The 25193-nt window shown below is 30.6% G+C and overlaps 1 protein-coding gene across 1 annotated transcript in view; it reads left to right on the forward strand.

Annotated features, from left to right (window-relative positions):
- LOC132721050 (chitin synthase chs-2-like) overlaps positions 1 to 24446 on the forward strand; it is a 47500-nt gene extending 23054 nt beyond the window's left edge. The window contains exons 10-21 of the mRNA XM_060705297.1: positions 5116 to 5303; positions 5459 to 5626; positions 7994 to 8144; positions 8452 to 8556; positions 12994 to 13109; positions 13627 to 13738; positions 14575 to 14772; positions 14970 to 15039; positions 17327 to 17546; positions 18000 to 18096; positions 23361 to 23434; positions 24384 to 24446. Of these exons, the coding sequence (XP_060561280.1) occupies positions 5116 to 5303; positions 5459 to 5626; positions 7994 to 8144; positions 8452 to 8556; positions 12994 to 13109; positions 13627 to 13738; positions 14575 to 14772; positions 14970 to 15039; positions 17327 to 17546; positions 18000 to 18096; positions 23361 to 23434; positions 24384 to 24446 (1562 nt within the window). The remainder of the gene's footprint in view (positions 1 to 5115; positions 5304 to 5458; positions 5627 to 7993; positions 8145 to 8451; positions 8557 to 12993; positions 13110 to 13626; positions 13739 to 14574; positions 14773 to 14969; positions 15040 to 17326; positions 17547 to 17999; positions 18097 to 23360; positions 23435 to 24383) is intronic.
- The last annotated feature ends 747 nt before the right edge of the window (positions 24447 to 25193 follow it).

Consider the following 25193-nt stretch of genomic DNA (forward strand, 5'->3'; position numbering starts at 1 on the left):
TATTTAATTGCCAGCGCTCATTACATTTAAGCCCACACCTACGACGAAACACCACTATTTTGGTCTTAGATGTATTAACCTGTAGGCCCCAGTACTGGCATTACTCATATAAATTGTCTAAACTGGCTTGTAAATCTTCAACAGAATATCAAATAATTGCCATATCATCCTCGAATAGCAGTATGATAAGGCACATATCATAAATAGATAAACCCCATTTATTGGATCCCTGCAAGAAAAGTTCCAAGCCTTCAAGAAAAAGGGCAAACATAATGGAAATTATTTAGGCCTTGCCTCAATCCAATGGAAATATTGAAAAAATCAGAATAGGAGTCAGAATGTTTAACACTAGACTTAACTATATTATACATAGACCTAAACATTTAAAAAGTTTTCCATCCAACCAAAAATGATACAATTAAAACCATAGTGCTTGCCGATAAACGGAGTCAAAAGCCTTTTGTAGATCACCAAATACACATGACTTACGTGACCATTGAGAAAGAGCATGTTCTATGAGGTTATGTAATGTAAATATAGCATCTACGGTGTTGTGACCCTTTCTGAAACCGAACTGGGCGTCAGATAGAATATTATAACTTTCGAATAATTTCTCAACCCTAGCTGTGAAGACACCGGATAATAATTTTCAAAGATTACTCAAAAGTGTAATGCCCCTATATATAGTTGTTGGGGTCATTCTTACTTCCCTTTTGTGGATCGATATTATATAATCTTGTGCCCATATATCTGGGAAATAACCTGAATTAAAAACAATATTAAAAAGATATGTTAGATTGCTTCCAATGATATCAATCGATTCAATCAAGTATTCATTTAAAATATTATCACTTGGGCATGACGATTTGTTTCGGCCGAGTCGCTTGACTGCAGCAGTTACCTCCCCTAGTGAGATAGGTAAGTTAAGATCATCGTATGGAGGATTATGTACATTTAAATCATTATCATCGTTAAAAATTTCAACCTCATTTATAACAGTTGTCGGAATATTATAAAACAAATCTGAGAAATAATTTTTAAAATGTTCGACTGTTATATCATTTTCAAATTAGATTAAAAGTGTTTTCAAAACTCACACGGTTTACTTTTTCCTAACTCGAAAGCTTCCTACCTTCTTTTAATTTGGAAGCGCGTTTTTTTTCTTGCGCACTATATATTTATACTTTTCAATTCAATTCAAGTTCAATTCTATTTATTTCGGACTTATTACTGTTATAATTGTGCAACGCGCGTTTATAAAGTATCTTATGGACGACACATTCCTTATCATACTTGCTGGGGAGTGTATTCACGTTTGAACAGAGGCGACGCAAATTCTGAAATGATGTTTGTAAACATATCCGCTGTGTAATCTATTCTATTTAAATCACTACAGTGCGCACTAATCATAAGATTATTGAAATCGGGTAATTTGGTTATAAGACCGCGCCGAAAAATTTCCTTGTGTTCTATGTTCCGTTTGTAAACTGTGTGAACGCCAGATTTATTGTAATTAAACGTACCCTCCGTAAATGGTTTGATCGCTCGCATACCTAATCTCAAAGCAGCATGATTAATATATTAAAGGGACAAATTTCGAACATACTAAGCGTATCAAAATCGGAAAGAGGAAGGCGCGTCGCGGCTATAAAAGGGGAAACCACAAAAATTATCAAACTGGCATAATCTCCCGTGAACTACCCGCAAACCAGTTGCTTTACTCAAGTCAAGCATTTTTTGATCGCGTGTATTGCATGTATTCAAGTCAAGCCCTATCAAGGCAATTATCGGGAACATAAAAGTCCGGATCATAATTTCTAATATTTTTGTCACAAACGATATAGTCAGGTTTATTACCAATACGACAGTTCCAACCACTTGCTTCATATACTCGACCCGATTGTTCAAAATTAAAAACATCTTGTTCTATGACATCAAAAAGGTTAGCGTCTATAACATTTGCAGCAGGAGAATCATCCGGCCATAAATATAAACAACAAAAATAAACATCCTTATCAAAAATGAAAAAAAATACCATCAAATTTAAGCCAGACAATAGTGTCAAAATTATTCTTAACTATAGATACATCTTGATTAAGACATTCACGTGTATAAATTGACATTCCGTCACTATTACGTCTTGCCCTTTTATGTCTGAACTTTCGATATAAATTAAGCTATGATAGCCTTTTATAGACACATTGATTTTTTATCGGTCCATGTCTCAATTTAAACAATAATATCTTTATCAGTTGAAATGGAAAAAATCTTAATCAGAACGTTTTGTGTCAGTTAAACCATTTAAATTCCATACTAGAATACTAAGAAGTTCATCCTCCAATAAATCCTATTCGTACTTCACTCCGTCTATGTACATTTGTCGTAAACAAGCAGGTTTTCTTCTTATTCTTTATAGCAGCTTTCAACTTCGGTAACAGTTTACCGCGACTAGCGACACTCTCAGGAGGGAAGTGCTTGTGCAATAAATAATCTGTGTGATCTTAAAGCTTGTTTTGGCGGCTAGTCACGGTCTGAGAAATACGCGAATTTGTAGACAATTTTGTTCACCCTTGACATGGCATAATCTGTGTACGCGCTCTATTTTCATAAAATCAATAATGCTCTGTGCCACTTTTAACTTATCGACAAAGAATTTACGCATAACGTCATCAAGATTTGTATCTTCCTCTTCCTTAAATACCCGAAAATGAAATTGTTGCGCATTGATTGAGATTTCAAGTAGGTAACTTGGTCTTTCAGAGAATCATTCTTTTTCTCTAAAGATTCAATGCGCGATTGATACTGAACACTGATAAATTCAACCCTTTCACACGATCGTCTTATCCGTGTAAACTATCAGTCGTGACTTTCTTATGATCGTGAATTTGTGTGAACAAAGTTTTTATGTCTTTATCAAATTGAGTAACTTTGTGTTCCAACAAATCAAGTTTATTAAGGCGCGTCTCAACACGAACAATTTTAGTTTCCAAGTTTATCAGGAACGACATTATGTCACTGTTTGATACTACTGTCGTCTCAGTACTAAGAGAGACCGTATTCTGTGCCATCGCAGATTTGTCTATATCACTCTCTGTAAAAACTGAAGAGGTATCAAATAGAAGAGAATTCGTTTCACAAATAATGTCACTTACTGATTTGAGCTCATTCTGCTCCGCTACTGGGCCACTAGACGGACCTCCTCTTAACGCCTTACTCATTGCGACATATTCATCACCACTTCTACTCCCTTTTTTCCATTTAGTCCAGTTTAAAAATGTTTTTTTTTATATATTCTAACAATATTTATTTTCTCCAGAATATATGCATGAGCAAAATCGCCAAATTTTGTATCTTTCGTACGGCATTTTAAAAAACCTGTAACGTTCTAATATTATTAAATTCATGAAAAAAAGTTTTTAAAACGTGTCAGAAGTGTAAAACTTTGTTTCTTGTTTTATTTCTAAATGTGCTAGAACTGATCTTTATGTGTAGTTGAAAATGGTCGATTTCTGGGAAAACTAGGTCAAATTGTCCGAAATCTTCCTGGAAAGGAATAGTACAAATTTAAAACTTGCCGTTCATAACCATACACATTCATTATTAAAAGTAAAGAACTAATAAATTGTCTGTCCCATATTCTAATGTTCACAATTCAGCTTTTTATTTTACCCAACCTTTGCTATAATTGTGAATAACACAATTTTTAGCGGCTCATGCCCGTCGGTCGTTTTTCAAAATGGCGGACTAATCATGTTGGAGTATAAACTAAGCAGTTTTTTAATTGATAACGTTCGTATGTGTCAATAAATTACATTAATTTTTATATCAAAATGTTACAAAATGTTTTTTCAAGTCAAAAAAATCATCTTAACAAAAAAAGACAATTCAAATTAGTAATAGATTTCCCTAAGCTTTACTGCATGATAAATCTACATTAAAGTGAATAAATTGTTGTTGTTGTTTTTATTTTGTCAATTAATGATGAATAATAAACTTTGCATAACTATGGTGTATGTTTTATGCCATTTGGATATGTTGCATTTAAAGTGGCAACACCGCGAAAGAGTGACAGAATGAGAATCATTTTTTTTATTTTATATGATGCTCTTTTTTACTGTTGTCGTTAATTCGCAAATTGGTCCTTCATCAATGAGAACACGAAATAAAGAAGAAACGAGAGCATACAATTTTTTCATGTCACGATAAAATTTGTTTTGTAAATTGTCACAGATCTGGCATAAAGTCGCATAAAATGTGGCGTTTTAATGTCCTGTCACCTGAATGCTACCCAACAGTGCAACTCTCTAATTTATTTCCCATTATTTTGTGCTGTCACATTTGAAAGGGTTTACACAAAATAACAACAATATCATTGTTGCCCTCTTAGCTGCAAAATTAGGGACTGACAGAAAACAACCACCATACAAAACCCATTTTTGTATTTTCTGATCGCAGATCAGGAAATACATTGCTGACATTCAATCTCAGGAACAGCGCTTCCCGACAAACCTAACAACAGGTAGTTCTCAGAACAGCTTTAAACAAGCAATGTAAAGTAAAGAAAACAAATTTGTTACAAGTATCCAACTAATTACAACGAACTCAAAGTTTAAAAGTAGCTTTAGCTTATAGAAGTGTCAATAAATGCACAATCGCAAATTACGCGGATAATCCATGGAAATTGGTCGGCTTTTTTACGTAAAGCTTCGGCTTATTTTGATCGGAATTAAACGCCCCCTAAAGGAACATTTGTTATTTAGACTTTCTGAAAAATAAAGTAAGGATGTTGACTCTAGTACAGGGACGAATTTAGGGCAGTCGAAGATTGATAATCAATTTCTACTTATGAGTTGTATCATACTTCGGGGACCTTTCTTTTGAAAATGTACACATCAGATAATCAAAAAGAACAAAGTAACGAGGTTTTCAATTTACATTACTATAGGATCAACAGTTCTTTGTTAAAGCCGATTATGAAAGTAACATTTCTTACTTGGTAAAAGTTAATACACGGTGTTTCAGTAAGATCTAGTCTTATAAAGTCATGATATAGATATAAATTCAGGTGAAAACATTTCATAACATTTGTTTATGTTTACTTGTTGCATATATTAGAGAATTCGTACATTTTAACAACGGATGCAGATGTCAAATTCACCCCTGAAAGTGTCGAAGCGCTTCTTGACTTAATGATACGTGATGAAAAAGTCGGTGCTGTATGTGCTAGAACTCATCCACTTGGAAGTGGATTGCTAGTGTGGTATCAAGTGTTCGAGTATGCAATTGGTCACTGGTTACTAAAAGTATGCTTTTTCGTCTTATAATTTTCATAATCATATCTCTTGGGAACTTTCCTAAAATATAAGACATAAAAATAATTCATAAGTATATCATTACTTTTACGTTACAGGCTATCATGTTTTATAACAAAATATAAATTTGATATTGTAAACTCTAGGTATCGGAGCATGTGCTTGGTACAGTCCTGTGTGCACCTGGCTGTTTCACTGTCTATAGATGCAGTGCACTCAATGATGTTTTAAACCTGTATGCTACAGATATTGAAGAAGCAGGGGAATTTTTAACAAAAAATATGGGTGAAGATCGATGGTTATGTACGCTTTTGGTAAGAATGTTTGCTCAAATCTATTGCCGATGTTAGGCCTATAAATTTTGTTGTTTATGGATGTTTATTTACTTATTGTGGTTTTGCTTTGTAGAATTTTATAAAAATATATATATTTGTTATCTTTTTATCGATTTTAAATTGTTTTTAGTGTTTTGTTGATATTTTCATTGAAACTTCTAATAAATTTACTCGAAATGAATTCACTAACATTAAGGCCCGATTTTAATTGCTCCGCGCCAATAGGCGCGGAGCTATTTGTGTTTACTATATTTTTTGTCCATGGACCCTTTACAGCTAAAAATAAAGTCGAAACGAATAATTCCTTTAGATTCCCATTATGTAAAGTCTTATATTGGTTTCCCCTTCGGCGAATCGCAGCATGTCATATCAATAAATGAGAACGGGAACACATTTCACGCCTCAGCCGCTGTACATGAATTCGAAAGATATAAATAGATTACCTGAATTAGCATTTTCCAAGTCCCAAAATCTATTTATAGAAGTAGTTTTAGTTTAGCGAGTCTGAAACTAAACGAAACGGTCATTCGTGTCGCGCTATGGTAATAGAAAACTGGAGAATTTTGCAGGAAATGAAATGAAAACGAAATGAAATGAAAACATATTCAACAATAAATTGCACTTGTTATAAATTTATCGAAACAAAATTTAAGAAGGCAATTTTTACGAATTGTTGTATCATAGTATTATCATTTTAAAAATGTCTTTTTCGTAGGTTCTTTCTGGAAAATTAATACCTTCTTGTTTTTTAAGACCCTGATTGTATTTCTGACATTTCTTTTACGCTGATTTCCCGAAGTTTTGCTGTAAGAAGTTAATACTATTTTGTTTGAAGGCAATCGGTTTTATGGTAGTTTGAGTGGGATGTTGATTCGCCGAGTACTGTGACATTTTAACAACAGAAACATCCGTCTGCACTTTTAATATGAGGTGTTATAGGTTTATTGATAGGAATGAATGTAAACACACTGGTTGGTCAGACGAGGAATTTGAAGCAATTCAACAAAATAGTAGATTGATCTCTCAATAAATCAATTATCAATAACTATCTATTTATCACAAATGTCAACCAGCTTTAATATCATTGACTCCCATGAACATGATGTTTTGTGTGTTCTAGTGAATTTTTTCATTCCTGTCTAAAATTCAGGTAACAGTCTTCCATTATATTGATAAATAATGTTTCGCCATCTCAACATGCCCTGCAAATTTATTCATGATTTTAATGTACCATTATTTTTGTTAACGCGTATAACAAAATTATCATGAAATTGGTCTTTTTGAAATTTATTCCAAATTTTTCATTCCAGTGTTTGTTCTACTTTCAGTATATATCTGGGACTTGAAATGTAACTACTGCATCTTAAGTCCCAAGTATTACTAGAAACATTTTTTAAAATTTGACATAAAAAAAGCATACAATATTACTATATTAGTCCCTTTTATTACTATTTTTATATACTGTTTGTTCATTTGTTACAATTATAATAATAAAAATCATATTTTGTTTGTTTTGCCTACTGTTTTGTATGTTCGAAAAAAAAATACATTTAATATTCTAATCTCTATCAAGCCTATCAAAGTTCAAGATGAACAATGCCTTCCGTCTGCCCATTTATCTATGATATACAATTCTGGTAAAATCTAATTAACCATTGAAAAGAAAAATCTGGTCATCAGATGTCTACAAGTTCATCGTCACTTTTTGCATTTCTTGCTTGAACGCCCTTTGATGCTATACATTGAATAAATGCTTTTCTTGTTATATAATGATATACCATTTGCCGCGAAACATGCAATGGACATTTTGAAAAATAAAGTCGATTAAAGTTTTTTTTTGTTTTGGCTAATTTACATATTGTCCTTACCAGGTAGGCATCAGTGAAAGCATTTTTATTTTAAATTTAATATCTGGCCCCTCTCACATGAGCAGTGCATAGGTAAGTTTAGTCATGCAAATTTAACATCCGGAATAATGTACAAAATTATTTATTCTAAAAAGAAAATGACATGCGTGTAGGAATGATTTGGTAAGGTATCTGTAATGAGCGCAATTATTTTGCGCGGAGCTTCTCAATTGTTCATTGCAGCAACATTTGTACTAGTGAGTCTAGATTTTGCATATCGGAGTCTATATAAAACTGGATTTTGTATTAAGATATAGATATACCGTAATCATTGTAAACAAGTTCTTACGCTCTTTCCATCTAATATCAGCAAAAAAAATAGACATCAGTTGAACGGACGAAACAAGATAGCTTTTAATAAAGAATCAGAAATTTTGAAATTCCCTTAAAGATGAAAACATTGTTACATTGATCTTTTTACTTCATGAAATCTTTAAAGGTACAGAAAGGGTGGAGAATAGAATATTGTGCTACTGCAAAGGATTATACACATTGCCCTGAATCATTTGACGAGTATTTCAAACAAAGACGTCGATGGATTGTTTCAACTATGGCTAATCAATGGCTTTTGATCAAGGAATGGAGTAACGGTAAACGTAATTGTTCCGTTTGCAATTATGTTAATATACATGCCTTAAATTATAATCTTTAAGAAAAAAATAAAAGTAATTTTATCAATAAAGTCCGTCATTTACTAAGAATACGCAGTCTTTCTAAAAAAATTATGCAAATGTATGAACGTGTTTGTTAATTTGTTTCCATTCAAATTAGTTGATAATGTTGTAAGGGTGGTTTAGCATTTATCATGTTTGTGATAAGATTTCGAAAGCAATTGATCAGGAAGATATAATTATTTTACAAATGATACTATTTTCATAATTGATGATATATTTGCAGGCAAAACAGATAAATTACATGTTCCATTTCTGTTCATGGTTTACCAAATAGTTTTGCTGTTTTCAACTGTTATTGGACCAAGCTCCATTATTCTTGTATTATCTGGTAGGTAAAAAGATTTTTTACCGAAAACCAAGATTTTTTACTTTGTCGTCCTCATTAAGGTAGAACGCGACACTTTGCGAACTTTCGAGTAGCGTCTTGAAAATTACCATGTAGAAATATGACCATATTTCTGATTTGATTCCGTTGATTTTATTCCAATAGTTTCAGCCAATTTTTGTACACACCACGTCAAAGTTGACCATCAAAGCCCGTTTTTTAACATGACGTCGTTGCGTATCCTTGGCAACTGTTACGGGTATTTCAACGTCATTGGCGGACAAAATATCTTAAATCCTACAGCATTCGTCGGAAATTATTTTTTACTTTACGCTGATATAAAATTTATTGTTTTACGCCGAAAATTGTTTGAGATATGGAAAAAAATTGTCAATTTTGTGTAAAATTTGACGTTCAGTTTAGCCGAAATTTTCGGCTTTAAAGCGGCTTATTAAAAAATTCCTGTAATAAATTTTTGATTTTTTTCTTTAAACGTTCTTTAAAATGTATAGCTTAAAAAATTAGGGGGTCACCGACTCAATTTTTTCGGTACACGTGATTTTATTTCCCCCACCCCTTTAGATAAAAGTCACGCTATCACGGGGCGTTTGGTTATTTGATGTAATTAAAACGATCGCCCTGTGTCAAAAATCCCGCTTTTTACGGCATTTTACGCTATTATGACCACTGCGAAAAAATATATGGATACCATTAAGGGTACGGAATTCCGTATAGGTAAAAATAAGTGAAATTTGATGAACGGGACCGTATATCATGCAATACGTACTGTATATGACTAATCTACCGTGATCCGTACACTCGTAATATGCGGGAACTTTGAATGAAGTTCGTATTTACTAAATTACGTTTTTTTTTTTAAATTACACGATCAGATATTACCAAAATTTGTTTTTTTTTATTCTTGTAAATACAGATTTTGTATATAAAACAGTGAATAAAAATGTACTTCAGAATTACCCACTTTCTACAAGAGGAAAGAAATAATAGTCTGATCTGACATTTGTCAGAATAACATTAAATAGTAAAACTTTGAGTAAAATGTAATATTTCTCGGTTTTATTAACATGTCAGTTGCATACTGATTAAATAGTTAGTGAAACATCGACAGATCCTCCACAGTGCCCGTAGCATGTACAGACAAACAAAAATGACAATATATATTGAAATATCTGTATTTTGTATAAAAATTTACAACGCAACACTCCTTTGTGCAGTATCTAGCTCAGGGCCGCCGGTTCGTTAAAATCTGCAGACGTGTATTTACAGCATTTCATTATAATTCATGTTTAAAGTACTGTTTCAAAATTTTCCTGTTAAAAATAAATTCTACCATAAATTTGGCTACACAGTACAGTGAATAATGAATTTTTGCAAAGGCCGATTTGATAGTTATGTTTTTAATACAGCGTTTACGGTGAATCCTCAATTAATCGTTATTTTTAACATTGTGATATTCTAAAATAATAAGCAAAACGAGAGAATATGTATTACAGATACTTGTAGAATCGAACGTGCTACATCTGTAATCCAACACCCACTGAGCTAACGTTTCAAGCATCACTGTTTGCTTCACGCTAATATAATTGACTAAGTTTCATGTATGAACCATATAATATATTATTTAAATGTCAATATTTCGCTAATTCTGTCAAATTGTTGCAATAGTTTTTGATTACAATTGAAATTCAAGTTTTGGTTTTTAATAGTTGAAATAAAAACCATATCACTCACAGTATATCACTGATAGTGTGTGTAATGCACAATGTATAGATTTGCAGAATTTCTTGTAGACTACGTATTAATTTATGATTGAATTTCCGTAAATTTCTAAATTTACATAAAAATATATAGTTGCTTTTTGTTCCTTAAGGCATATTTCTCGATTCAAGTTTATTAATATTATTCATCAAAGCATAGAAGGCGCTGAATTTGTTTGGGTCTCAGAATGTAAGAAAGGTGCAGGTTGTGAGATTATATGTATAGTGCCACCAATGCTTTCCAGCGTTTTAATTGTAGTAAATTGGCTATAAGACTTATTGCAACACTGATATGCAATCCAATGTTTATTTGACTTAAACAATTTGAAAAAAAAATGAGTTGCCTTTACTGGGATTTGAACTCCAGACCTCTCGCTTCATAGGCGAGCGCGAAAACCCTTCAGCCACGGTGAATTTATATGTGAACGGCCTGAAGAAAACCATATTATTCTAAATTAGGGCTTGTAACGACTTTAACTGTTGTTTATATTTATAAAGAATCAAAGGGATGCAAGTTCTGTGGTATTTTCTGATCTTTGCAATCTTAATCGTACTGTATACGAGTATCTGTATGCATTTTCCTGTATAAGTTTATTTTTATGTATTATAATTCATTTTGCAAGGCACCAGAGTTTGAAACATACGGAATTCTGCATAACTAGAGATGCATCAAAAAATCATTTATGTTCATTTTTTTACGACAGTTACACTTTATCCTTGCATATCATGGCTACTTCCTTAACAAAGACACTTAAAAAAGAATTTAAAAAAAAAGTTTCCTCGACTTGGATTTGAACTCCAGACCTCTCACTGAAGCGAGCGCGTTACCCCTGCACCACGGAGAAGTTATAAAATAATATTTGAATAACATCAAGTCATTCTAGATTTAGAACTTCCATTGCATTTCGGGTTTGGTATCCTTATTAATTTCGAGGTATTTTGTTCAGGATAAACCTGTTGTTTAAAATTGAAGTAAATAATTTAGCGAAAATCTTCTCGCCCAAACAGTCCGACATGTAGAATCTATATATTCCACTACTCGGTTTGTGTAGTATTCGGTAAATCGACATCGCTAAAAATAGTATTTTCATTGATAAAATCATATTCATCCGCGTAATTTGTGATTGTGCATTTATTGACAATTATATTAGCCAACGCTATTTTTAAACTTTGAATGCGTTGTTATTTGTTGGATACTTGTAACAAAATAAAAATATTTCTTTCTTTTAAATCGCTAGTTTTAAACTGTTTTGAGAACTACTTGTTGTTAGGTTTGTTGTGAACTTCTGTGTTAGAGATTGAATGTCCGTTTTGTATTTACTTAATTTCGATCAGAAAATACAATTAAAACAATATTAGAAATATTCGACCATTCGGGAATTATTTTGCTTGAAAATTAATTCGCCTGTCTTTGACCATCTTTACGCAGTGATCTCCCCTGAATGTTTCGGCATTAGTGTACATATAAAGGGAAGTAACCGCTTCAAAAAAGTGGACTACTTTCGGCGTTTGCAATTAACAACATTAGACTCTGAAATTTCGCTACCATTATTTGTTTGGTCTGACGACCCAAACAAATAAAAAGGAACACCGCAAATGTTTACTCTCAGCTGTATTTATTTTTGTTTGCGCAGCGAACGCGTTCCCGTTGAACGCCTGACGTCATTTTCTTTACATGCGTCTGTTTACAATTCCTTATGAAGTTATTAATGATGCTTAAAAACAAGAAAAAATTCATTTGTTTTTCGTACAATTTTAAGAATTTGCAATGGAACATTGTTGTTGTTGTTTTATATGTATTAGTAAAACTCTAGAACAATTCTCCTGATAAGCTGAACATTATTGCCGCACTTTGAAGTCTCAAACGTATCTGCATACGTCGAATTTCGTTACAAAATTACTCACGGGGTGGGGGAAATAAAATCACGTGTATTGAAACAATTGAGTCGTTGACCCCCTAATTTTTTTAGTTATTTTGACTAAGTATACATTTTAAAGGACGTTTAAAGAAAAAAATCAAAAATTTATTTCAGGAATTTTTTTAATAAGCCGCTTTAAAGCCGAAAATTGCGGCTAAACTGAACGTCAAACTTTACACAAAATTGACAATTTTCTTTCCATATCTCAAACTATTTTCGGCGTAAAACAATAAATTTTATATCTGCTTAAAAGAAAAAATAATTTCCGTCGAATGCTGTAGGATTTAAGATATTTTGTCCGCCAATGGCGTTGAAATACCCGTAACAGTTGCCAAGGATACGCAACGACGTCATGTTCAAAAACGGGCTTTGGAGGTCAACTTTGACGTGATGTGTATAAAAATTGGCTGAAACTATTGAAATAAAATCAATGAAATCCAATCAGAAATATGGTCAATTTTTTGCATGCCAATTTTCAAGACGCTACTCGAAAGTTCGCAAAGTGTCGCGTTCTACCTTAATTTGCAATGTCAGCAATATAAATTACATGGTTAACCCTAACTATCTGGGTAACCCTAACCCTGTCTTAAGTATTATCCATAAACCGCTTTCACAAGCATATATTGTTAATTATTACTTGCTTCAAGATATCATTAAAGATTTAAATAATTTCTTTTAAAAATGTTAAATCCAATTGTTATGCAAATAATGATTTATTATTTATAAATTATTTACTTTTAAAGGGGGACTGAAGTATGGAAAGGATTGGTCATCGACTGTCACTATACCAATTCAAATCATTGCATGCATTTGCTATGCAATAGTGTGTATTTTATTCCCGCAAAAGATACAGTTAATGGTATACATTATGTATGATCTTTCGTTTCCTTGACTATAGCATTCTAAAATAGCGCTGGATATGAATCAGTCAAGGCAGAATTCCATAAGCCTGTGAAATTGCATATAAATTTTGAATAATTCTTTGATTTCTTCAAATAAATGATAATAACATATATTAAGACCTTTCACTTTACATAACCACGACCCGTCCGTCTTACTGCAAAGAAAAATAAACATTACACAGGTTTTACTTTAATTCTAAATTAATTTCAAAATAAACTTGATCATAAGATCGAATTTGATATTATCTTCAAATAAGGTTTTGGTACGACTTTAGATATTTATCAACAATAAGTCTTAAATTTTTACTGCAGATGTTTGTATCGTAACGAAATCACTAATGTACCATTCTGGTTTTCTTCTTATGAAGTTTCAATATGTTTGATGTTTCGTTGTATTTCATTCAAAGAAGCCAATTGTTTGCTTAATATCAAAATTGTATTTAGTTAATACAACATAGTATCATTGTTTTATAGGTTGGGAGGTTACTTTGTTGTTTATATACAATTTTCATGGGGATAGCAATAGTTGGTACAGTTGTTGGTATTTCAACTGATATAAACGGCGTGTCAGGAGCTGAGGAAAACTGTATGTCACTCTTTCACATTTGAAAACATTTTGAATAAGTAATCAATCCCGTCAAACTTAACTAATTAAAAGTTGAAAAATTGACCAGAATATGTATATTTTGAATCTCAAGATATGAATATGACCAGTTTATTTCTTTCATAACATTGTCAAAGCGGAAGCTATGAAAACCTGTAAGCCATATACATTAACACATTTTGATAATCAAATATTTCAAATCAACATAAACACCTAGACAAATTTCAAGCATATGTTATTGTTTTTCATGACTCGGCCGCATGCCAAGTTTGCAATACACGTGCTGTCTCTGGAATCTGTAATAAATACACGGGTTTGCATAATAAAATAGAGAAAATAAGAATCTTTAAAGAAAGCCCAACACGGCAAAATTGAAAATGTTGCAGGCTCGGTTTGATTGAGCCTGTTAATGGACGGTACTGTCAAGTGCAAACTACCGTCCACACCCCCTAGTACCGGCTTAAGCAGAATTCACCATTTAACATGAACTGGTACAATTATTAATTTTGAAACATCCGCAGATGTGTTTATATGGCGGTAATCGTTGAACCTTTAATGTGACACGTAAGATCCATTCCATTAAAGCGGCATATGGTCCCCAAGTAATAAAAACGTGTGCCCTAAACAAGAAAACAATGGGCGGAACTTAATAAAATGGAATTCCGAAAGGGGATCAGAGGTTATGAAGCCTGCATATCACAGATAAGACGTCAAAAGACAAATTTAAAAAGCAGGCATCGTATCCTAAGTTAAATGAACATTACTTCAGGTTGTGAATGCCAATTGTAGCTTATTTATTATTTTTATGCATATTTCAGTTATCAGTGAAAATATGAAGATGTCTTCAACAAGTGTGTATTTGATAGGAATGGCAATTATATTTTTCGTTACTGCTTTGTTACATTTAACTGAGTTTTGGGCTATATTTTACGGCATTATTTACCTGCTTGGATTGCCGACTGGTTATTTGATATTGATGATCTACAGTATCTGCAATATTACCGACACTTCATGGGGTATTTCTATTTCTTAACAATGTTTGTGATGTAATTCAAAGTCAATGTTTTAAAATTATGTATATAGGTTTAAGGCAATATAATTGATTCATGCTTAATTCACTTGCTTAGTAGTCTTGTACGCAATCTAGAAAGAGTTAAATCAATGTACACTGAACACGTAGTAAAGTAATTATGTTTCATTTTATCTTTGACAGGAACTAGAGAAGACTCGTATGGCATATCATTTCGAGAATGTTTACGATCGGCTTTCAATTTTATATGTTTGTAAGTATTAATGAGAGACAAAGGAAAATAATTAGAATTGATTTAATCGTAAATGTGAAATGAATTAGGAAAATACGAAAAAGATTTGAGATCGCGAAAGTTATTGAAAGGGAGAAAATTAAAGTGATAAAAATCGTAATAATCACAGAAGAAAATTTTATAATTATTACGTTTATACTAAATAAACGATTTCACCGTAACAAATCACAAGAAGAAATGCTTAAAGGAGGTTCTAAAGCATTTTTAGCTCCACAATAAGAAGTATATGGAGAGCCGGCGTCGGCGTCCAGATTTCAGATTACAGTTTTGGTGCAGTAAAATAGTTTTCACTATAACTTTTTCATTTCTTAAGGTATCAACTATATGAACCTAGAATTTTCCTTAAAAATACTTTTTTACTGTTACATGTACTTCTATACTTCTTAGGGGATCAACTTCATACCTCAAATATATGTTCATTATCATCAACCACTTCTTGTATGACAAGGTTAATAACTCTAGCATCAATATTTTTAGATTAATTTGCCCTTAAACTTAAAATTTTCCTTAAAAATACTATCTTTTAATGTTACTTCTTTATTTCTTAAAGGATCAACTTAATACTTCAAATATATTCCTTATCACCAACCACATCTTAGCACAAATATTTTCAGATTTATCTCTCCTTCAACTTAGAATTGTCATTAAAAAATATCATTTTTTACTGCTACTTATTTATTTCTTAAGAGATCAACTTCATACTTCAAATATGTGTTCCTTATCATCAACCATATTTTTCACGACAAGGTTCATAACACTAGCATCAGGATTTTTAGATTTATCGATCCTTGAACTTAGATTTGTTCTTAAAAGTTTTCTTTTTTACTGTTACTTATTTATTTCTTAAGGGACCAACTTCATACTCCAAATATATGTTCTTTATCATTAACTCCATGTTATATGACAATGTTCATAACTGTTGCACCAATATTGCAAGCATTATCTCCCTATAAACTTAGATTTGTTTACTTGAAAGAAATTATTTTTTACTTTAACTTCTTTAGTTTTAAAAGTATATTTAACCTCAAACTTCAAATACTTATTCCTTATCATCAATTACGTCTTATGTGACAAGGTTCATAACTATTGAAGCAATAATTTCAGATAATCTCTCTATAGACTTAGGATTTTCTTCAGCAAATATTATAACTTCTTTACATTTTAAGGTATCTACTTCAAACTTCAAATATATATTTCTTATCATTAACCACATGTTGTGTGACAAGGTTCATAACTCTAGCTTGACTATTTCCAGAATTATTCCCCCTTGAACTTGGGATTTATGTTAACAAATGTTATTTGTTCGCTATAACTTAATACATAATTATACATAATTGATTTTTCTTTCATAGCTTTGTCTTCCTTGCTGCGTCCTGTATTTAATGTCTCCTGTGACAACTCTTGTTTATAGACTCGTCACAAGGAAAGCCCAGTTCAATGTTGCCTTGAGACTATTTTAAACATCAACTATTAATAGAACGTTTTCTATTGTTCCTAAATATAGACACAATGAATGAGTTACAGAAGTAACAAATAGATATTCAAAACAGTAGCAATTATATCTAGTGAAAAGCCACAATGTCATCTCTTGGAAATCCAAAATCTAACTGTTCATTTTTTCTATCTTTACTAAATTTCCAAATCGGATTCATTTTACACTGACCAACAGAATAGCAACATCTTTGTTTCTTAAATAACAAAATGGCCGATTAGATTTCAATACAAAATAATGTAAAATAGCAACATTGAATTTATAACAACAATCATCACCTGGACATTAAATACCAGCCATGAGGTTTTACAACCTAATAAGTACAGACAGCTTTATAGACCTAAATATTAGCACAAATGATTGGACAAAGAGGAAAAGACGCATTTAATATTCCGGTTACATCATCATTAATTGACATCTGTTATAAAATTTTTAATTTGTACCTTTAACATATTTGAAATGTCACACATTTTTCTTAACATATAGTCTTTTAGATAAAATAACAATTTCAAAAGTAAATACATTGTAGCATGCATATTTATTCATTATATTTTCGTGAAAGAATTGTTCTGTTTTTCAGCTGCAAATCACCAGCTATACATTATTATTCTATATGAACAAAGCAATATATTTAAATTAATAATTTGAAAAAGTCTTTGGTTGCAGATTGGATTTATACATGCAAATGTGATGGAATTAAATTGGAATTAGTATAGCATATTGAAACAGTTCAATTTCATGAATATTTCTTTACAGCAAGTCCGCACAAGCCGGAAATTATGCACAAACTGGTAATTCTACACAGACTGGCATTTCTGCACAGACTGGTGATTCTAAGCAAACTGGTGATTCAACAGAAACCAGTGATTCTGCAAAGACCGATAGTTCTATACATAGTATCGATTTTCCACGAACCGGCGATTCTATACAAAGCTCTAGTCATTTAACACAAAGATTTGAATTTTCACAAGATAGGGTACTTTGAACTAGTAATTGTATCAATATATAGATGGAATATTTTGTAATCGATACCATTATTTTTTTACATGCTTCCATTATTTGTTACATGCTTACGGTGATGAATTATTGATTGTATTGGTTTTGACTTAAGTTTTATCCATTTTATCTTAACGTTTTCCTGTGTGTACCGTCAGTTTAAAATAAATTTAAATCAAACGCAGGTATTGTTTTATATTTGATATGTTTAAGATAATACCAGAGAGTCCTCGTGATTTCATTAACCAGAGGGCATAATGTCTTGCAACAGCGCAGAAAAAAGTTAGATGGTCTAATAAAATGAACCCAAAAATATATAAAATGTCGGTATGTCTGCTCATGCTAACCAAAACGTAATAAACTTTGTACATGATAGATAATTGGGTATTAAATTGAAACATATGCAATTGCTCTTGTCCTGGAATTCTTTCAGCCTAACGAAGCACAGAAATTTAAAGAAAATGGATATGAGAAAACGTCATTTATCAGCGGTATTTCAAAGGAGGACTTGGGAAGAATTGGTATAAACGGTAAGCTCATAATTGATAAAAAAATGTTACATTTTCGATACTTGAGATTCGTTTAGCACAACATAATATTGCACATATACCATAATATCATCACTTTTTAAAATTTTGCATGAAGACATTTAAGTCTTAAAAATATTGTTTAGAGTTTTTCTATACATGTATATCACCAAAAAATTTATTGTTTAAGAGGAAATGTTTAAATTTGAGCATTTAGGATGATTTAGGTAGTTAATGTTAATTGTATTAAATATTTTACATTTTAGCGACAAAGGCATGTTCTGGTAGCTTTTGTTTTGATTTTTTCGAGACCATTTCTGAGATATTGAAACTATACAGCTAAAGCTGGTGCATCTTTTATAATATTTGTAATTAGGTTATTTAAATGTAGTCGCTAGTGAAAATACGTTTGTTACAGTTCCTTCACACAATATTTTTGAAATACATGCAATTATATTCTGAATTATTAAAACAAAACTTTTATCGTAAGATAGGTTTCTTTTATATTTGAACTGGCTTGAATGCTAAAGTTTTGTTTCTTTCTATGAGAATATATGTTTAAAACTCATTTGTTTTTGTTCCGTAGCCAGTCAAATTAATCAATTAGTTAATCAATCAAATATTCATCAATTTATCAACTAAAGGATGTGTAACAAATACAATTTATACAATTGATGAATTGTTTGATACGCCTTAAGTTTTTTAAGCTTAATATTAAATGTTGAAAAATGCATTAGGGGTATTGATAACCTTTTAGTTAATTGAAAAGTTGAAAGATATGTAAAATTTTAAGCTCAAATACTTTATGCATTGTTTTAAAAGTTAACTAAAGGTCCTAACTCCATAGGATTTAGAACGTTTTTTGCATAAGCACATTTTATAAAATAACTTTTCTTTCAATAAAATGGTTAAAAATGTGGTAAAAACATACAACTTTGGTTTCAAATGTTTCTTTTTATTAATAACATTACTTATTAGTGAATTAATTTTAAAATATTTCAATTAAAACTAAAATTTCATAAAATGACCCTTTTCTCAAAATAATGTTAAATAACGTTAGGTACCATCTTGCACTGACCCCTTCAATTGTTGTGTGTGTATGTTTGTGGTCTTTTTTTATTCGACCATTTTTTAGTTGGGGTTTTAAACCCCAATTTTAAAAATACCTTTTGGTGTTCCCCCCTTTTAATATTCTTTTCCATTCCAATAACAGGTTTTTATCCCGTTTCCCCCTTTTTTAAAAAAAATTTTATTCTTTGCCCAAATTTCTTTTTTTTTTAGGGCACCCTTCTTTTAATTTAAAGAGCCCTCGGCCCCAATTTTGGGGACCCCCAAAGGGAAAGAAAAAATTAAATAAAATAAGGGGCTTTTTGTTTTAACAAAACGAACCCCTTATTTTTACTGCAGTTTTTGATCGAACATAAAAAAAACAATTTCAAATACTACTAAATAAAACCAAATGGATCAAATATCTTTTTTAAATCAATATAGAGGAAATTATTAAAAATTTTTTTATCACCATACTAAATTACTAGAAATCGCATTTCGTTTAAAACAAGGGAAAATTTTAAAAAAAAAAACTTTTTTTTTTTGATTTTTAAATAAATTTTCCCTTTACTAAACAAAAATATCAGGTTTTAATAAAAATTTTTCCAATAATTTGGAAACTTCCCCAAAAATTAAAGTTCCCCTTTTAAAAAATAATTTATTGTTTTTTACCCCCCGCCTTAAAAAAAATTTGGTTTTTTTCAAATTTTTTCTTTTTAAGCTCCATTTTTTTCAAAAAATTTATTCAATAAAGCAAAACCCATTTTATTTATTGGGTTTTTAAAAAGCCAATTATCAGGGAAAAGAAAAAACAAAAAAATATCGTTTTTAAATCAAAACTATTATACCCGAAAAATAATTCCCGCATTTAAAAAGGGGAAAACGGGGAAAATTTCCCTTTCCCCTTTGGGTATAACGCATAATTAAAAGATTCATAAAAACATTTAAAACCTTTCACACGATTTTACTTTCTTTTAAAATTTTCTTTTTTTTAGGCGTAAAAAAACCCCTTTAAACCCCCAAAATTTTTAATTTTAAACCCAAAGGGGTTTTTTATTTACAAACGAAACCTTTTTAAAGTCACAAAAAAAAAATACAAAACTTTATTTTTATTTTTTTTTTTAAAAACTTCATAAGAAAAAATAAAACATCAACCCTTTTTTAAATCCCAAAAAAGGGGCTTTTGAAAACATGGTTTTTTTCACCGTATTTTATTAAAATTTTTTTTTTTAAAAAAAAAAAAAAAAAAATGATTTTTGATAGGACAACTTTAAATTCAATTTCCCCATAATTATTAACATCATTTTTTTCCCTTTTTTTAAGGGGGATTTTTAACCAAACCTTATCTGGGGAAAAACCCCCAAATACCCTAATTAAAAAACCTATCCCCAAAATCGAGGGGAAAAAAAATCAATACATTTATAAAAATTCATTTAAAAAGGGAAAACAATACATGATTTTTTTGTTTTTTAAAATTTGGGTTTCTTCCAAAAAATTTTATTTCAGAATACCTTACTAAAAAATATCCAAAACCCTTTAAAATTTCAAAATCATTGTTTCCGGGGAAAAAACCGGGAAACCCTGTTTTCTTGCTTGGAATACCCTTTCCCAATTCTGAAAAATACTTTAAAAAAACAAACTAATGGAAAATTTAATTTTTTAATTTTTCATTTTAAAAACTTTTCCCAAAAAAACTTTTGCTTAAAACGGGAAGCCCCATTTTTTTTAAAACCTTTTTTAAATTTTAAAAATCTTTTCTAACCAAAATTCTTAATTTAGCTTATAAAAAAACAAAAGCTTTTTATTTAAAAACTTTTTTTTTTAAAAAATTTTTTAATTTCTTATATACAAATTTTTTTTGTAAAAAAATCATTAAAACCACTCCTTTTTTTAAAAATACATTTTTCAATAAATGATTATTTTTATACTATAATTTTTAAAAAAACGGTTTTTGCAAAATTTTTTACTTGGGGAAAACCCAAAAAAAAGTCAATTCCGGAAAATCATTAAAAAACATTTAAAAAAATTCGTTTTATTTTTAAAATTTTTTAAAAATTTTGTCGGAAAATATCCTTTTTCGGGGGGGGCCTACATTTAAAAAAATTTTCATTTTTTCCCCTGTTTTTCACTTTTCTTTTCCTACAATTAAAATTTAAAAAATAGGGTGAAAACAAAAAGATCAAAAATTGCACAGGGGGAAAAACTTTCAGGAAAAAAACTTTTTTGTTAATAAAATTTTTTTGGTTTTATGCCCCGGGTAGAAAAAAAACGTGCATTTGCCGTAAAATCACTATTTTACCATTTACTAACGAAACCCCTGGGCTTTCAACTCTAACAGTCATAACCGAGGGGTTCAATTTTTTCTATGGGGCCACAAGGGGGGTCGGGGGTATCACAAATCAAGTCAGTTTACACTTTTGGGAAATAAAATCATTTCACAGCCAATTTCCCCGAAAAAAATTCCCATTAAAAAAATTCTGGCCCTTTTCTTTTTAAAAACTTTTAATTTATTTTGTTAAAAAATCAAATTTGGCAACATTTTGACATCAAAAGCGGGGAAACCTACACCCATATTTTAAAAACTTTTGAAACTTTAAAAAAGTTTCACGTTTAAACCATATTATAGTACAAAGGTTTTTAAAAATATTTAAAACCCCTGGGAAAAATCCATAAAAGGCAACCCTCCCCGCGACGCCCTTGGGCCCTTTTGGCTTGGGTTTTTTTGTATAGTTTTTGCAAAAAAACCTGAAAATATCAAGTTCTGTTTTTGTTTCCCAATTTTTAAAAAATATAAAACTTTTAAAAAAAATCGAAACAATAAAAACCGGTTTTCCTTTTTTTCCGTTAAACCCTTTAAATTCAACAAAATACCAATTTTACCCTTTTCCCCCTTCATATTTCGAGCCTTTTCCCTCCAAAGTCAAAATTAAAATGGCGCCATCCTTTTTTACCCTTTCCCGCCCGTTCTTTTAATTTTTTGGATTTTCCTTTTTCCCCCTTTTCATTTTCTTTTGGGAAATTTTTTCGTTCACAAACAATTGGGACCTTTTAGTCCAAAAACCTATTTTACAAGTTCCCTCATTTAAAAAAATTAATTTTGGGGACAAAATTTTTAGGGTTTCCATTTTTCCCTGATTTCCTATTTGTCCTTTTTAAAAATTTTATTTTTTTAAAAATAAAAAAACCTATTTTTTTTTATCTGTCCCGAAAGGTTTTTTATACTTGTTTTACTCTTCAATTTTCCCCTTGGGGGCCCCCAAAGTTTTTAAATATAGGTTTTTCCTCATTGGGGTTGAAGAATTAAAAAAGGGTTACCCTTGATTTTTTGTTTTTTTCTTTAAAATTTTTGGGTTAACAAACCAAAAAGAAAACTGTAAATTTCAAATTTTTTTCGACCATATTAAAATTCATTTTTTTATTTTTCCCTTATAAAAAATTTCCCAGTTTAAAATAAAACTTTTTCAAAAATTTTTTTTTTTTTCCGAGATTTCAAAAAATGTTTAATTTTTATTCAAAATTTTCCCCGTTTGGGATTTTTTTTCCCCGGGATTTCTTTATATCAGCGGTTTGATGGGGAACTGGCCCCCCCTTGTTTCAGTTACGGGGTTTCGGATGGAATTTACCCGGGTTTTTATTTTCGTTTTTAAAAATTCCCAAAAAAAATTTAATTTAAAAAACAAACTATTTTTTTCCCCCTATATAAAACTAAAATTTTCTTTTTTCAAAAAGTTCTCACGGTATTTAAATTTTTTGGTGATTGTGTAAAAACTACCTGATTTTCGCTCATCTTTCACTGAATTGTCACTATGTTTCCTTTTTTTATTCCTTTTTATTCCACCCCTTTAAATTCCATTTAGTTTCCAAAAAATATGCCAAAACAACACTAAAATACACTTATCACACATTTACAAAAAGTTTACTACATATTATATCTTTAATATCCAAAAATTGAACAAATTTTCATCTTTTTCAAGAACCGGGAAAAACATATGTTTACACCTTGATCACGTGACTTAGAACAAGGCTATATAACAAACTTTAAACAATTAACTTTGGGGAAAATAAACATTATAAACAAACAGTTGACAAGATCAGCAAAGAAGTTATTACAAAACTATTGTTTTTCATAACATCTCAATTAATATGTATAAACGCACTTAAGACTCATTGGGATTACTTAAAACATGTCTAGAATACTTTGTTTTAACTTAATTTTTCAGAAGAAGAATTTCTGGAGAACATTGAAGAGGAAGTAGATTCACCGAAGAAATATGAAATTCCCATGATTATTCCAGTAGGTACATTTTACACAATGGCGTTTTTTAGGGTTTTATATTTAATTGCGCTGCATGAAAATGAAATAAAATAAAGAAATTTCGAAAAAAAAAGCGGTGTTTTGAGTACGTAAACAGCTACAAGTACTGTACACTATAAATTTTTGAACTTTTAAAATTAATGCAAAAAATTAAATTCTGACTTTTTTGTCAAAAAGTGTAAACTCCTGGGGACCAAAATTTTTAATTTAAATGTCATTTTAATTTTATTTTTAACTTTTAAAATTTGGGAAAAAGTGTAGGGTTTTCTACAAAAAAAGGGGTTAAAGAGTAAAAGAAAATTTTTTAAAGGCAGCAAAAAAGTCTTACGGGATTAAAAAAAGTAAAAATATATATGAAAAAAATTGAAAAAAAGCTCAAAAAACAAAAGGTTTTGTATCTAAAATTTTAAAAATATTTGATTTGATTCGAAATAAAAGTTTTTTTTGCGCATTTTTTCGATGATAGTGAGTGTTTTGAAGAATTATGAAAAAACTTTAAAAATTTTTTTTAAAAACATATTTTGTCACTTCTAAGTATGTATTTGTCGTGACCACGGTTTACAACGAAATAAAAATTTTTTTTGGTATGCTTTTTAAAAAAGGTTTCAAACTCCATCAGTTGAAAACCAAAAAACCTAAAAATTTAAAAAATTTAAAAATTCCCTTTCCAAAAATTTTAAAGCTTGATACGGGGCCAAAATTTTTTATGTCCCAAATTGTATACAGTTTTTGTAAAAATTTTGGGTTTCCTTCAACAACCTTTATTGTTTTAAAAAGTTTTTTTAAAAACCCAATTTTTAACGGGCTTTCAAAAATTGGGGGAATTTAAAAAAGGTAAATGAAAATTATTTCCCCTATATCTGGCTATTAATTCTGTTTTAAATGCCGCAGCTGATCTTTGTAAACAATCAAATAACATATCTTTTAGGCTTTTGGTCCTCAGTGGAGTTCCTTTGACCAAAAATTTTACGAGTTCACGGAAGACTTATGATCAGTCAAAATCAATGTCAGAGGACCATAATTCAACCCACTTTAGTGTCACCAGTTTTGATTATTTTTTTTGGAATGTGGCATCCAATTATAATCTTAAAGACAGAGGACACGATTTTAGTTTCAAATGAATAATGAATACCTTCAGTACACATGATCATTAATCTTCAATGATATTTTTTACATGACAAAAGAAATCAAGCAAGATTTATGTGGTTAATGATGGGCCATAAATCTGACACAAAACGTGCTAGTATTATTGGCTTTTCATGTACTATTACGGAAAATTAAAAAAGTATTTGTGAAATTACAGGCAAATATTGTAGTGGTTTATGAAATTTGATGCTGTACAAGCTATGTTATGCCCCCAAATTGCAACCAAAGTGGTACGCCAACACGGACACTGACACCAAGACGAGAGGATATCACCACTATTCCTCGAATAGTTGAACTTAAAAAAAAGTTAATCAGGCTCCAGTCTTTTTTAAATCAAGTGACATGAAACTTTGCAATAGTCTTAATTTTATTTGTTTCATTTTTCGTCAAATAAAATATTTGATTGGAATGTAATATTTTCCACCAAGAATCAGGGGCATTTAAAATGAATGTGGTGGAACAGTGCACATGTATTGTGCGGACTATAAAATAGGGGTAAGATTGATTAAGGGTCAGAATATTATTCGAATAGACTTACTATATGATAAGGACCTGGGGGTTGGGGGCATATGTTTGAAATGACCAAAGTCCC

The sequence above is a fragment of the Ruditapes philippinarum genome, unplaced genomic scaffold, assembly GCF_026571515.1.
Source record: "Ruditapes philippinarum isolate M1 unplaced genomic scaffold, ASM2657151v2 ctg1846_1_1_1_1, whole genome shotgun sequence".
Lineage (NCBI taxonomy): Eukaryota > Metazoa > Mollusca > Bivalvia > Venerida > Veneridae > Ruditapes > Ruditapes philippinarum.